General features: G+C 39.0%; 2 protein-coding genes across 2 annotated transcripts; one reads left to right on the forward strand and one right to left on the reverse strand.

Annotated features, from left to right (window-relative positions):
- Positions 1 to 345: 345 nt before the first annotated feature.
- On the forward strand, positions 346 to 891 carry LOC140183754 (uncharacterized). Its single transcript, XM_072232681.1, has 2 exons — positions 346 to 485; positions 567 to 891. Exons 1-2 carry the CDS (start codon positions 346 to 348, stop codon positions 889 to 891), a joined length of 465 nt encoding a protein of 154 aa, XP_072088782.1.
- A 9,039-nt stretch (positions 892 to 9,930) lies between these two features.
- LOC112701363 (protein S-acyltransferase 24) lies at positions 9,931 to 15,870 on the reverse strand. The gene is made up of 13 exons (XM_025752133.3): positions 15,213 to 15,870; positions 14,739 to 14,879; positions 13,819 to 13,931; positions 13,139 to 13,218; positions 12,878 to 13,041; positions 12,471 to 12,609; positions 12,271 to 12,370; positions 11,955 to 12,012; positions 11,665 to 11,742; positions 11,445 to 11,543; positions 10,865 to 10,943; positions 10,621 to 10,769; positions 9,931 to 10,499 (listed from the first exon to the last, which is right to left on the reverse strand). Exons 1-13 carry the CDS (start codon positions 15,471 to 15,473, stop codon positions 10,044 to 10,046), a joined length of 1,917 nt encoding a protein of 638 aa, XP_025607918.1. The 5' UTR covers positions 15,474 to 15,870; the 3' UTR covers positions 9,931 to 10,043.
- Positions 15,871 to 16,160: the final 290 nt, after the last annotated feature.

Raw genomic sequence — 16,160 nt, forward strand, 5'->3', positions numbered from 1 at the left:
AAAATAAAATAAAATAATAAGGTCTAATGATTAGCTCACTAGTCTGCTTAAACAAGTATTGGAAGTTGGGAGTTTGAATCCCATCTTATGCATACAGCAAACCCTCAAATTGAGTTCAGTATCGCGACCAATTTGTCTTTGACCTGTCGGACTGGAGAATACCGTGGAAAACAAGAAAAATGCGAGAGAACGGAAAAGACATCATCTTTTACTCGTTTAGTAAGATTGGAATAAAAAACATTAATAATTTAAAGAGAATACTGACATAAAAATTATAATTGAAATTGTTAGATAATAATTTTATTAAATAAATTAAATTATTTGATAATTCTTAAGTATAAGAGGATGAGGGCTGTGATGCTGGGGTTAGTAGGAGATACTCAAAATGCGTTTGTCAAAAGAAAGAAAATATATGATGGGGCACTTATTGCGTGTGAAACAGTGAATTGGCTTAAACTGACGAAAAAGGAGGCAGCAATAATCAAGTTAGATTTTCAGAAAGCATATGATAGAATCAAGTGGAGTTTTGTGGACATTATCTTATAAAAGATGAGTTTTCGACATAGATGGAGAGCGTGGGTTACGGAGTGTGTGACAACTGTATCTATGTCGGTTCTGATAAATGGTTCGCCATCTAAGCCATTCAAAATGGAAAGAGGCTTGAGACAAGGTGACCCACTTTTCTCCTTCTTATTTGTACTAGTTGTGGATATGCTGCATCGAATGGTTGGAGAGGCAATCAGGAACGGATGTATATCACCGTTGTTGGTTAGGAGAGATAGTATCAAATTGTCGCACCTACAGTTTGCTGATAATACTATTCTGTTTTGTCCACCAGAAGAGGAGTCTATTCAGAACTACAAGAGGTTACTGCGATGTTTTTTCAGTTGATGCCAAGGCTCAGGATCAATTTTGATAAGTCCAGTTTGATTTCAATTAATTGTGATGAGCAGTGAGTCCAGCGTATGTGCAACTTATTGGGTTGTAAGGGGGACACTCTTCCAGTTAAATACCTTGGGATCTCTTTAGGAGAAAATCCGAGGTTGGTGAAGACATGGAAGCCTATAATAGACAAATTGGAGAAGAAACTCAGCCTGTGAAAAGCTAAGGTGCTAAACAAAGTTGGAAAGTTGGTGCTTATTAAGTCGGTCTTGAATAGTTTTCCAGTTTATTATTTGAGCTGGTTCAAGATGTCAAAGGCTGTTGTTGAGAAATTGATTCATTACAAAGAAGATTCTTGTGGAATAAGAAAGATGGGAGAAACGGTATGGCACTAGTAAGATGGGAAGTAGTGCAAGCCCCCGAGAAACTAGGAGGGCTGGGAATTGGTGATGCTATAATTTGTAATGCAGCCCTTCTATTTAAGTGGTGGTGGCGGTTTGTAAAAGAAGAGTGTCCATTGTGGAAGAAGATCGTATGTTCGTATAATAATCTAAATCCCAATGAGCTACTGCCAACTCAAGTACTACCTACTAAAGGAGACTCGTGGAAGGATATATGCCAGCTACAGAACACGAATCAACGTATAAGGGATAAGCTGGTTACAGGGTTGTCAATGGAGATCGGAGATGGGCGACGGACTAGGTTTTGGGAGGATGTATGGCTATTCTGTGGATCTCTAAAAGATCGGTTTCCGAGACTTTTCTCTGTTTCAAACCATTGTGGATTTGTCATTGGGGACTGTGAATTTTGGGATGGGCTAGACTGGGTATGGAACTTCCAATGGATGCGAGAACTCTTCCAATGGGAGTTAGAACTCCTGCGTCAATTACATGAGGCTCTAAGACCTGTGAGATTAGTACGTAACTGGGAGGATAGAATGGTGTGAAAATACGATAGGCAAGGTATTTTTTCAACTAACTCATTTGTGCAGGTGATGCAAGAAGAATTGATTCCAGAGGAGGTAACCAGTTACAGCTTTACTAGAACCATTTGAAAAGGTCTGGTTCCACCAAAAGTGGGGCTGTTTACTTGGTTTGTTTTGATAGGCATGGTGAATACAAAGGAAAGGCTAAGCCGATTTGGAATTGTCAGACCAGAAGATAATGTCTGTGTTTGGTGTAATAATGATATGGAATTTGTACATCACTTGTTTTTAGGCTGTGCATTTGGTTGGCAGGTTTGGAGTGCTTGGATGTCGGGTTTTGGCCATCAATGGTCGTATCCGAGTTCAAAGAAAGAGCACTTTTTAAGTTGGACAGAAGAATCGATGAGGAAGGAGGATCACAAGCATAGGATAAGATGCTTTTGTGCTATCGTGTGGAACATTTGGATGGAAAGGAACATGAGGATTTTTCAGAATAAAAATAAAAGTGTTGAAGAGATCATCAACATGACTGTGACTAGCGTTAATGAGTGGATAGGTGTTGATCTCTTTTGTTGTTGATGGCTATGCCAAAAATGACACGGGGACTATTTGTTGTCCGGGTGCGTGCTTAGTTTTAGTTAGAGTTGCTGTCTAGCTCTGTATGCTCTACTTTATTATATTGAGCTCTTATTTAAAAAAAAAACATATTATCTTTGTATAAAAACATCTTTGTATAAACAAACATCAGTATACCATTCATAAAACAATAACCGCGTTAACGGATGAGTAACATTAGCTAGGTTATCACTTATCAGTCATACGTAGTAGTAGCATCTTTTTATTTATTTATTTTTTTTGGGGTGAGCTACTAGCATCTTTTAAGAGTAAAGTACCAACCCGGTCCTTGTCCATTTCCCAAAATGTCAAGACGATCCTTAACCAAAAATACGTTCCAATACGGTCCCTAACCCTGTACTCCGTCTGCCAACCCGGTCCCTCCGTCACTTTCACGGCCAAAAGTCGACGGAAAATGCTGAGGTGTGAAGGCAAGGGAGTGACACGAATGGCTCGGATGGTTATGTGGAAGATGGAATCCTACGTGGCTAAATGAAATGGACAGGGGCCTTTTTGTCATAGCCCACAACACAAAAATGATGGCGTTTTGAGGGTTCCAGGCGTCGTTTGTTTTCGCGCCTTATACATTATCCCCTAAAGACCCCTTGAATATGTAATACAATTACATTCCAAACCCTAGCAGACAACTCTCTTCTCCATCAAGGCAGTGGTGACTGGTGAAATTCTTGGTGACAAGGTTGCTGACGAAGCTCTTGACGGAGACGTAGACGGTTGTTGAATGGCGCTCTTGACGGAAGTTAGACGGTTTGGCACACAGCATTGATTGGTGAGGTAGGTGTCGTTACTGTCCCTTTCACTGCTTTGCTTGTGTGTGGTCTTCATTCTACCATTGTTGTTTTCTTTCAGCGTGGGTGGGGTAGAGAGAGATTAAAAAAGGAATTTTTGCTGCCATATCCTAGTAGTTTTATGTATTTAAATAAAATGAAAGTGTAGAGATGAGTTAAAAAACTAGTGATATTTGGAACAAATTATTAGGATTGATTGTTTAAATTTATGTAAGATTGAAGAAACTGTATTGCATGTTTAAATTTTTTATTTAGGAGTTAAAAAAATTTATTGGCCTTTTCCAGATGTCTGAATGTCTAGTTACCCCTGTGTTTCACCATGGGGAGAATTTCACGAAGGACAGTGAAGGAAATCTTACCTACATGCATGGAAAAGTTCATAGGTGGCCACCAATAGATGTTGACCTGATTAATTACTTTGATTTGGTTGTTTTGTTTAAAGAGTTAGGCTATGTTGAGTTTAAGGGAATGTACTGGTGTGATATGACTGCCTCTGATATGGAATCTGGCCTTCATGCCATTCATGGGGATAAAGAAATTAACGAACTGAGGGAGGGTATTGATAAGAACAGACATACAGATGAATTTTACATCTACTTTGATCATCCTGTGGACTTGTCAGAGGTAGTTGATGAGGGGTTTGTAGAGGAGGATGTGATTGCCAGTGATGGCAATTCCCTTAAGTCATCATCATCTTCCTCGGATGATGGATACGAAAGCGCTGAAGATGAGGCTTACAAACCGCCTCCTCCTGGTTATGAGTCTGATAATAGTGGGAGTGATGACAGTTTGAATAAGAAGAAGAACAAGCAGAAGAAGAGAGTTAAAGAGAGGATGTCACCTAAAGGAAGAAAAAAAACTGGTGTGGGTAAGAAAAAGAGGACTAAGTCAGCAGAAGATGGGCCAAAGATGTCCCCTAAAACAGCTAAAAGAAGGGCTAGTAGGAAATACTCTGGTGCTAGGAGAAAACATGTGTTAAAGGAGGGGCTTGGTAGGCAAGGTATACAGGGGGAGAACAGTGGGCCTGGGCCAGAACTGGGAGGCCCAAGAAGCTCCAGACAACATGGGCCTGCTGGGCAGGATACAACAAATGCTGCTAATGGAGCTGAAGCCCATGTACCGGAGGCAACTGCAGCAAAGCTGGATAGTGAGTATGAGAAACCTTATGAGTATGAAAGTGAGGTGTTCAACAGTCCAGTTTCATCTGGGGATGAGGGTAAAACAGCCTATGATACCTTTGATGAGGACACTAAATATGGTGAGGTCGAATTTAAGGTTGGACAGTTGTTTCCCACCATAGAGTCATTCAAGAGGGTCCTGAAAGATTATTTTGTGTACGAGGGTAAAGATGTTTTATACATTAAGAATGAGAAGCTGAGGGTGAGAGCAGTTTGTGCAGGTGAAAAATGTCCTTGGCTAATTTTTACAAGTTGGAACAATTCAAAGGGTTGCTTCCAGGTTAAAACTCTGTACAATGAACACAATTGTGGAAGGGATTTTGGTAGCAATTTGGCTGATAGAGCATGGGTTACTGATAAGTTAGTTAAGAAGCTCTTCACAGAGCCTGATCTGAAGCTAGGTGCAGCCAGAGAGCATATCATAGATGAATACAATGTGAAAGTGAATCTTAGAATGGTAGCTAGAGCATTGAAGGTTGCGAGAGAGGTTGTCGTTGGGAGTGAAAAGGCACGATATGGAAAGACACGGGATTACCTGATGGAATTGCACAGAAGTAACCCAGGATCAACTGCCTTGATGGAAGTAATTCCCCAACCTGAATCCCTGCCACTATTCGATAGGTTATACATTAGTTTAGATGCCTGTAAGAAGGGGTTTAAGGAGGGATGTAGGCCACTGATAGGATTGGATGGCTGCTTCTTGAAGGGTCGTTATGGTGGCCAGCTTCTGAGTGCGGTGGGCCAAGACACAAATAACCACTTCTATGTCATAGCATATGCAGTGGTCCCGAATGAATGCAAGGAGACATGTCAAGCCCAAGAGTACCAAGTGGAGAGCAACCTGGGCTGGTGATTCTGATAGAGTACTGTTTGAGGTTCATATGCAAAGGCACAAAGTTGGAGTAAATTTACAAAGCAAGACATGTACTTGCAATGTGTGGCAGCTAACCGGTATACAATTCATTATCCTATATGACTAGTCTAGTTAACAAATGTAAAGTCTTTAACTAGTTAGTGTTTTTTTAACAAAATCTGTGTGCAGGCATGCCTTGTAGACATGCGGTTGTAGTCATGGCTAAGATGGGGTTGAAGCCAGAGGACTTTGTGCATAAATGGCTCACTTTGGATGCTATTAGATCAGCCTATTCTGTCTGCATTAATCCAATTAACAGCGAAGAATACTGAAACCCAACTGATTCACCATAGCCACTACCTCCCCCGATCAAGAAAGCTGCACATCGTCCAAAGATGAAAAGAAAAGTTGATTCTTTGGAGACGGAGATGAATTCCCACAAGGCCAAAAAGTCATTCGAAGTGACTTGTAACAAGTGTGGCTAAAAGGGTCATTACTATAAAACATGCTCCAACCCACCCAAAGACCCAAATTGAAAGCCTATGACGAAGAAGGAAAGGAGAGGTTTGAAGCAGTCTGCTCTAGCAGTGGACTCTGCTAGCACCACACAGGTATGCCTCCTACAGGGTTCGATTTGTCATAATTTTATAATGGTTAAGGATTTAAGTGTCACATGATAGATTGGTTAGGTATTTAATTGTTATAGCAAAGATTGATCCAGTATTTAAATGCTTATTTTGTATGATGATCCACATAGAACTAGGTTGGTGAGGAAAACAACATGACTACTAGTGTTGAAGGAACAATACTGGACCCTGTGGTAAGTAGTTTGTAGGGTTAATTTGTGTACATGTTTTCATCATCTTTATTGTTGACTCTAGATTGAGATAGAGTACTATTCATTGTTGAGTTAAGAAATTAACTAAATTAATTAGTGATGACAAACATTATTTTTGGGCAAATAAATAATTAGTGTTGATTAATTATAATTTCATATTACTAATTATTTATAAAACTGCTGCAGGCCAAAATCTGATTTATAGCCCAAATGGAATGGAAAATAAAACAAGGCTAATGCGTTAATGAAATAAACAAAGCCCAAAAAGGAATCAAAGCTGAGAAATCAAAACGGGCCAAGCTAATGGATACCCGATCCAAGCCTGTATCCATCAATTCAAGTTAATCCCACCAAGCTTCTCATACAAGATTGAAGCCTTCATTCCCTCTCACTTGCTTTTACCAAAGCAACGTTCCTCTTTATGTGGTCTAAGTCAAATCAGTTTCAGAAAAGTAAGAAAGAGAAAGAGAGAAAGAGCTTCTTCACCAAGATAGTCACCAAAGAAGCAAGAAAGAGAAACTAAGCTTGAAAGGTAGAAGTCATCTCAACAAATCCAAATCAAATCAAGCTTAGGTTATAGGTAAATCTTTTCCTCATACATGCAACTCGGTCTCATCTCTTCTTCCTAACTCTCTGCTCTATCCGAAAATGGCATTTAAAAAAAAAGTTGATCTCTGTTCTTCACTGCTACAAATCCACGGTCACAAGAGATTCTTGGGGACCAAGTTGCATCTCTATGGTTCAGATTTGGTTGACCATTGGAAGACAATTTCGGTTACTCCTTCATGGCTTTCGGTCAAGTTGGAAAAGTCAGAAGTAAAGGTCCTACTTTGATGTTTGAGAAGAAAAAGTGAGCTTGTGGGTTGGTAAAGCTCAGTGCTCAAGGAGTTGACCTAGGAAGATGAACCCATCAACATGCAAGGAGATTAAAGAGGTTTGTTGTTCATTCAGAAACCAAGGAGAGAAAACCAGAGTCTGTGAGTTGAGTTCTGTAAAGTTTCTCTACTTGGATAATGCTCTCTTTCAAAGAAGCGTTCGGCCAACACTGAAGAACTGGATCTGAGGTTTGCAAATCTGGTTTTGCACATAGCAAAGAGGCTGCTGATGAAGTCAATCTCCTTCATGTTTTACTGATTGTAATGTACTTTTCTAAGTTTATCTTTCTGTAATTTCTTGAGAGAAAAGGCATTGTGAGAAAGCTTAAGAAAAAGCCATGAGTGGAAAAAGGCTGAGAGAAACACTTGAGAGAAAAGCCTAGAGTTATTTTCTGATTTCTTTAGGTATGTTTATGTCTTGTATCTTGTACCTGTGAGGTGCCCCTTTCTTAGTTGGGTTAGCACTAAGAGTGAATAGTTAGGTATTAGCATAGCCAATGTCAAGTTAGGTTAGAACTTGAGTGTGAAAGGATTGTGTCAATCCTGTGAAATTGGTGTATGTAATACTGTTAACTATAGTGAAATTCTTCCATAGTTGTGGAGGAGACTGGATGTAGGTTGCATAGCACAAGGCAACCGAACCAGGATACATGCTGGTGTTCGCTTTTCTCTTCTCTGCTAAGTTCTGTTTTCTGATATTCATGAGACAAAAATAAATTGTCTCATAAATTTCCGCTGCTGAGTTCAAACAGAATCAGAATTGTAATTTTGTTTAAAAGGGTCATAACAGCAACTTAAAAGGAAGGCATAGATTCAACTCCCCTTCTCTAAGCCTACCACAACCTTCATTCATGAATGTAGACAAAGGCAAAAAAAAACAAAAAAAGAAGGTACCTAAATCGACATCAAAGGAAGGTACAACACTGGGACAAGGAGATGAAATTCCTCTTTCACAGTCTGCTCCCCAACCAGAAGTTGTAAGTGCCTAGTGTAGTTCACAATTGCATTGTAAATAGTAATGTCTTAGCTTAATTTTTGTTTCATATAATGAAATCCTGTTGGTTTACAGGGAGCATCTGACATCCCCACCTTCAATAACCCACCTTCACAAAGGATGAAGCAACCAATTGTTAGGCCACCAATCTCCTCCACCTTTGTTCAAGGGTCTGTGGTAAATCAAATTCCTCCAACCATAGGACCTCACTTCAGGCCTCCCACTCCTACCAATATGGAAATTCCACCCAACAATGATACTAATGTTCCTACGGGATCAAGGATGCCTAAACCAAGTCAACCACATGGTCTTAGTGCCGAGACAATGGCCGCAGCAGCTTCCAGAACTGCATCAAGACTATTCAAGTTTATCCCCACTCCTGGGTTTAGGCCTCCTAGGAAGAACTAGAAGTGTGGTCCTAGGTTTATATCTAGTTAAAAGAAGACGCTGACTTTTTGATAAACTAGCTTACATATAGCAATCATAAACAGTTTTTTGCTTTCTGTTTTCATAGCATATGTGAATTAAAGGTCAACAATACTGTTTTTATTTTGGTGTTGCTGATGTTGGTATAGGGCTATATATTGCCCACTTTTGGGGTTATTTTGTGAACAACATGTTGACATTTGGTGGCTGTTTGCAGTTGTTAATGTTACATATTACTGTTAGTTATTACTGAATTGCTTTTCATGGTATGAAAGGATTCGATTATAACACATTCTACTTTTTTTACACAATGTCCCTTTTCCAAAAAACCAACACAATTGTTTCATTTAATAAACTCGGATTTACATTATTAACTGATACAATACAACTAATTCACCAACAGAAACTTCCAACACAAAACAAACAAGATACACTAACTATCCACTATCCACTCTAAAGGAGATAATTTACACATACAACTCCAAAGACAAATATAACAACTATCAATGGATGACTAAACCACCAATTACACTTATTGTGGCTAGAATTTTTCATCTGCAACTCTAACCCAAAAACTCTATCCTCTAGCTTTGTCAGTTTCTCCTCCATCCAAACATCTGCATCCAAAAAATTGTTTTGCTTTCGATTCTGAGCATAAGGGTTGCCAGCATTTATTTGCTTCTCTTCAATCAGTGAAACATATTCATCAAACCATTGAAAATATTTGCAACCACCTTGTGCAATCTGCACAGTAACAAGAAAGCAAACTCAAATTATTAATGCAGAGATGCCTGCTACAGATCTTGGGATGAATAGCAAAATAACTAACTGTTTCATACCTTAAAATTTGGGCATCCAAAGAATAGCCTCTTAGGGTTCGACTTTGTTGATGATATGAATAGAATTGCATGAATCCCACAATTGCATTTCGGGGCAACAAATCTTTTCTTCATCCTGGCTCCAGCACTACCAACGGAGCTCACAGAAATACTCCTACCCTCATCGTCCGACGCATCTCTTCCAATCTCACGATCTCTGCTGTTGCTCATGGTGGTATTAGTTCCATACAGGAAACAGGGAACATAGAGGACCAGTCTAGAAAGGAGGCCTAGAACCCTCAAAACACCATCGTTTTTGTGTTGTGGGCTATGACAAAAAGGCCCATATCCATTTCATCTAGCCACGTAGGATTCCATCTTCCACATAACCATCCGAGCCATCCGTGTCACTCCCTTGCCTTCACACCTCAGCATTTTCCATCGATTTTTGGCCGTGAAAGTGACGGAGGGATCGGGTTGACAGACGAAGTACAGGGTTAGGGACCGTATTGGAACATGTTTTTGGTTAAAGATCGTCTTGACATTTTGGGAAATGGACAGGGATCGGATTAGTACTTTACTCCATCTTTTAACTTCGGTTTCAACGCGAAACAAGTTCGTTATCGGCTATAATCGCAAATTGAATTACTTACAAAATGGAATATAAGAAAAATTAAAATGATGGGCAAGAGAAGAGAAGAGGGAAACAGAGAATCGCACTTTGGTGAAGGTAGAAAAGAGCCATAAAAAATTGAATATTAACGTAAAAACTAACATGGATGTGTGCCTATGATATACATCATTACAATTGGGTACAAGCGGACGTGTTAATATCATGAAGAGGATGCAACTATGCTGTTCCGTCCAAGGCCAAGACCTAAGCCCAATGGGATGCTTTCATTTCTGGCTTTGCCATGGTTATTGTGACTACAATGTGCAGAATGAACATGGCCATTAACATGTCCATGACGGTGACCGTGATTGAAACTACTGGAATTCACATTAATAACATGATGCCCATTTGTGCGTTCAGAATGAGAATGAGAACGAGAATGGGAGTCCCCGTTTGCGAAGTTCGAGCCCCTTCCGATGTTCGTCATTCCAATACCCTCCTCTGAATTGCCTAATTCATCAATATTTATATCTTCGTTGTACCCATTGATCAAGAAATCAGAACAGTTCTTCTTGCAACCATGATCATATGGGTTTCTGAATCTACCATTTGGACCTCTGAGGTAGCTATACCGCATTGCGTTTGCCATTTCATTTGTTGTAGTATTGCGCGAAATCTGGGTTACAGAAAAAAGGAAAGGCATACTTTAGGTCAGATGAGAGAAAACTTCTGCATCAGATCCAAATACATAGATGAAAGGAATTGAAAACAAAATGATGCTTCCAAGGCAATCATACCTGACTAGCCTGAACAAAAGTCAAAGCAAACACGCTAAAAAAGAGGAAAAAATCAGCAATTATAAATGATATTGCACCAACGTGTTCCTTGCCAACATACTGAAGCCATGCTCCAAATGAGGAAGGAGCCATTGGATCGGTTAACACCCCTGTATGTAGAAAATTAGTTTCCATCATCAGTCTATATTTCAGAAAAAAGAGCATTGGTAACATTTAACTCGTTATGTCTCAACAACAAACATACTTGAAAGAGTAACTCCACCGGTTATTATCATTGCTGAAACTTCAAGAACAAGAAAGACAAAGAAATCCCATTTGTTCTTCTGTAAACATAAATGAAACAAAATGAAGTCAATACATCTAAAAGAGACAAGAGGGGAAAAAAGAGAGAGGGGTGGGGTTTCAATTCAATGAGTTGGACAAAGCAAGTTGCATACTTAATCAAGGAAAGAATAATTATGTTAAAAGAATAAAAATGGCAGTTCACTCTATTAACAAAGTGGGAAAGTAATGAAGGTCTATCCTAACTTATTCTACAAATGTATATGGCATATCTTAACAACAAAATAGAACAATCCATCATAAGAATGGTATAACACAAATTTAAAACTCGATAGTCACTAACATACCACAAAATCAACATAGACCTATTTAAATTGTCTGCACCATATAAATACCCAGAAGGAAACAGGAAAAAAATATCTGAGGCTTATTTTTCTACCTACACCCTTCTGTTCAATTGAATTCACTGACAAAATGAAAAATCTTACTTTACTCGACTAGCATTTAAATGACAGTCATGTACATTGATCAAACAGAAGTACCTTCCCAATGCAGTTGGAAACCCAAGGACAATGGTGATCAAATTGTTCCACACAACGGTCGCAAGTAGAACAGTGTTTTGCACGAGGAGGCCTGACAATCTAAGGAAAAAAGTACTATGAAATTGTGTACAAAATCATTTAAAGCAAGGGTACACAAATTGAGCTAGTAAAGAATGCATCCCAAGAATAAGTCAGGCAAACAAAAGAAAGCATTGTTCACCTTGCATGTTGCACAGAGCTGGGACCAATTTCCAGCTAGCAAAGCAGGATTATTTATCTCAATCTTCAATAGAGGCTCCTGCAATACATCATTAAACCTTTCGATGTTAATGCCATATACACTTATTATATGTATTGAACATATCAAGAGGAGAATTGATGGGCTCACGAGATATTACAAAAAAGAAATCATCCAAGGTAGAAATGGAGTTTATACAATCTTGGGGATGAGAGGGTGTGGGCGAGAATCAAAGTATAGACAAGGATCACAAAGAACAGAACAAAACTCACATCATCTTTCATATTCTGAGTGTCACTCTTATTTAATCTGATGAAACCTGGATCCTTGCTGTAAAAAGGTTAAAATAGAAAGATTAACAAAATAAGATAACAAAACAAATGACAGCTATCTCAAGTAATATCTCAGGTATTTGAAAACAAGAACCATCCAAATATGGATAGAACAGCAACTCATAATATGCATCTATTTATGTGTCAGTTCACATGCCACATTGAAGCTATGTTTCTTTTACATATAGTAGCCTATAGCGTATTCATGAATCATGAGAAGTTATAAAGTCTAAACTCTAAAGTCCATATCACTTACCTGCTACACCTGTAAAACATAGCCAATCCAACAGTTGCAAGTAAAACTCCAAGCCATGCAAGAAGGCCAGTTGCAGCTGTCAGCTTTGGCAGATTTGTTGCTGCAGACAGGACAGAAACATAGTAAGGAAACCATCAAATAGACATATAACTGTTCACATGCACACAGCTTATTTCATGTGTAGAAGTCAAGATTGATACCCAATATGACGGAATGAATATATGTGACCAAGAGCAGAAAAATTATACACCAAAGTATGGGAGCCAGTCCTAATTTGGAAATCTTCCCAAGACGACTGTTCCCATCACAGCGTTTGTCAAGCAGCCTCCGGGCATTTCCCTACATAACAGATTCATCAAATTTAAAATAAAACAAAAAAGGCTTTGTATTTGCAACTGGTCAATACATGAACCAAATATAACAAAAATGCTAAGCAGATTTGGAATTATTCATCAAGATAAGTTGGTAAAATTTGCAAGGCATATATTTGGAATTAACAACCCATAGAAATGTGATTCTAGTTTGGATGCAAATATATTTTGAAAGGAGGGAGAGCAGATGACATTGTTCTAAACAACTGACAATATTTTGGTTATAAAACACGTACAAGGAAAAAAGCAACTTGTCTGTGATTCTTATCAGAAGCTAGTTGTGCTGGTGTAAGGCCTGTATTATCAGTCACAATCAGGTCTTCCTTCTTGCCAGCCTGTACCAAGACAGTACAAGCCTCCAAGTTACCCCTAATAGCAGCCCAATGAAGAGGAGTGCAACCTGAATAAACAAACAGAAATAGGAAAGGCTATAATGCTTTGAAAACTTGAGATCAAATCATCTCTAACATAGTTAAGGTTAGAGCTATCTAGCATACCCTCTTTGTCTTGTCGTCCTCTATGTGCATCAAGAAATAATAGAAGACGTATACAATCAGCAAAACCTTTGTAAGCAGCCCTGAAATTCCAACCAGTAGAGAAGAATCAATTCCAGCATTTCATAGTGAAGAATTACACCTTTTATCCAATGAAGTATGACCTTTTCAAACATCTTTCTAAATAGAAAATGGACACATGAAACCAAAAAGAATGGGCACACAAAGTAAATGAAGACTGTAGTGTACCAAGAGAACTTACACGGCATATATTCCAAGCATCTCCATATTAGAATAATCGAATGTAATTGGAAAATGGAAACTTAATTGTCAAAGGAAGATTAGGACTGGAACATATGATTTTAAAACCATTTCAAAATTTTCATTCTCAGCTTGGACAAATTTTGGATCTACTTCCCACATTATGATTCCACTTATATTCTTCCAATGAACTTCTAGGGTCAATTTCTGTTTTCGATAACCAAACCAACTACAGCAAAAGTTTGATTGGGGAGGATAACATGATGTCAAAACCAAGCAAATACATATCAGAGAGACTCATACTAAAAATGAACTTGTCACTTGTCGGTGTATCAAGCTATCAGCTCCAATGAAGGGCCATGCTTGACTGCAGAGCAGTGAATCAAATAGAAAAAGAAGTCTGAATGCAAATTCTTGATTACCAATGCAAGGGGCTTCTTCCATCATTATCAAGAACATCGGGGTCAGCATTCCATTTTGAAACAATGTGGTAAATGAAAGCTGTCTGACCGTATTGAGAAGCAACATGGGTTGTCTGCATCATAATAAATAAAATCAACAATTATACCTACAGTCCTACACAGAGCAGAGCCTTCAAGCAAAAGAAGAATTCATAACTACCAACTTAGTCCAAGTACCCGCAGATACAGACGAACAATTGCAAGGGACAGATAACAAACATTGACAGCTAGAACAAATAATCTGTTTCTTTTAGATTTTTCTTGATTCAATTTCTTTAGACATTCATCAAGATTCAATTCATAATTATAGACAAATATAGAAGGGCTTCATTTTTTACTTTTATTCCATATTGAAATTGACAATAGCAGGACAAATTTGGATAGCTATATATATGGTTGGTTTCTAGGGAAAGAGGATATAATAGCTCACTAATCAAGCGCACTTATGCCAAAGATGAACGAGGCTAAGCAATTTGCCAAAGCTATGGCATGTTAAAATGAATTGGTTGGGGAGCGCTACCTATGGATATGATAGCGGAGATAGACCGATTTTATATCACCCTTCAATTCGAATTAGCAAAAGCAATATCTCCTTGCATAATATGGATTCCAAACATTCATGATCTGGACTGGAGTGAATGTTAACTTTCATTAACAAATTTAATCAAGATATGCAATGATGACAACATTTTCATGGGTGTGAACATCCAATATTTATGAACCTCCAATAGAGTTGGCCAAAAGGACTAGCAGGCGACAACAGGAGACTGGAGGCACATGGCATGTCACTCTAAAAGCTCACATTTCTAAATTCATGATTTTGATCCTTACCCCAGTGATATCCAGATTCCCGAAAAAAGAAACAACCAAATCAATCTAACCTGATATCCATTCAAATCAGCAGCGTTCAGTCGGGCACCCTCTTGGAGTAAAAGCTCCGCAGCCTGAATAGCACCTCGAACTGCACTCCAATGTAATGCTGTCTGGCCAGTATGATCCGTGGCATTCACATCTCCCCCATGCTGCCAATCAAAACAACAACAAATGATTAGTCATACTCAATTTCCATTTCCATCAACCACGCATGATCAACTACCTGTCTAGCTGAGCCAAGCTACCATACAAATTCTAAAACTAGAACCATCATCATCATTGATTTCTCTTATACAGCTCCAACAACAAAAAAGCATAAGCTCCTACAATGCAAGAGTAAACACCGACACAATCAACGCTTTCAGGGAATGCAGGACACAGCAGCGAATCGGGGAAAAAAGAGCTTCAAGAGCTCGAGCTAGAGCTTAGAAAAAAGCAAAAATAAAAAATAAAAAATCAACAACAAACCAATGAAAAAGAACCTCAATGATGTACTGAGCTGCCGCAGTGCGGTTGTTGAGAGCCGCCCACTGGAGTGCGTAGTAGCCAAGCCCATCAGGCTCCGACACGCTGCATCCCTCACGCTCCACCAGCCTCTGCAGCTTCTCTAGATCCCCGTACGCCGCGGCGGCGTACACGTCGTTGCGGAGAATCTCTTCCGGGACGTCGCTGGAAGCTGAGGGCGGCGATTGATTATGATTGGCGGATTGGACCTCCTCGACGACCTCGATCTCGGACGACATAGCTCCGCGGCTCGAAGAGTTGAGTGAAAGAGAAGAGGGGCGTGGAGATCGATAATTTGAAACTGGATTGGGATGGTTGACTTTGGAATTGCAGAATTTAGGGAAGAAAATGAGGAAATTTCTTATTATTAAATTTTAGGGTTTTTCTGGGAATATTAGAGAGAAATGAAGAGAGAGAAAGTGAGAGAGAGGGTTCGGGTCTTGGCCGACGGTGTTGACCGGAGCCCTCTGATGAGCAATGGAATCAAAGAGGCCAACACACGCGAAGACACTCAGAAAGGGATAGAATACCGAAGATATAATTTCGACAACTCGGTGGTGCCACTTCCTATTTTTATATTCTTTTCATTTTTCTTTGCATTGTTGGGGAAAATTTTATATTCCGTATTTTGCTTTCAAAATATCGTCATAACAAAACATAAATTTATATTTTAAGTTTAACTATTTATTGAATATATAGTTTATCATTTTATTTTTTAAATATTAAATTTACACTTATATACAAGCATGAATTGATTTACGATTATACACTTTATTACGTAGCCCATCCTCATCATGAACGAGTACCTTATAAAGTGTTCTTGCTGAGTTTGGCCGGTGTATAGCTCGTCCGTCGATGAATGTCTTCAAGCTTCTCGTCGGGATGAGTTATACGTCGGCAAGAAGAGAACAAGTGGGTGAGTACCT

Source organism: Arachis hypogaea, chromosome 1 (genome assembly GCF_003086295.3).
Source record: "Arachis hypogaea cultivar Tifrunner chromosome 1, arahy.Tifrunner.gnm2.J5K5, whole genome shotgun sequence".
Lineage (NCBI taxonomy): Eukaryota > Viridiplantae > Streptophyta > Magnoliopsida > Fabales > Fabaceae > Arachis > Arachis hypogaea.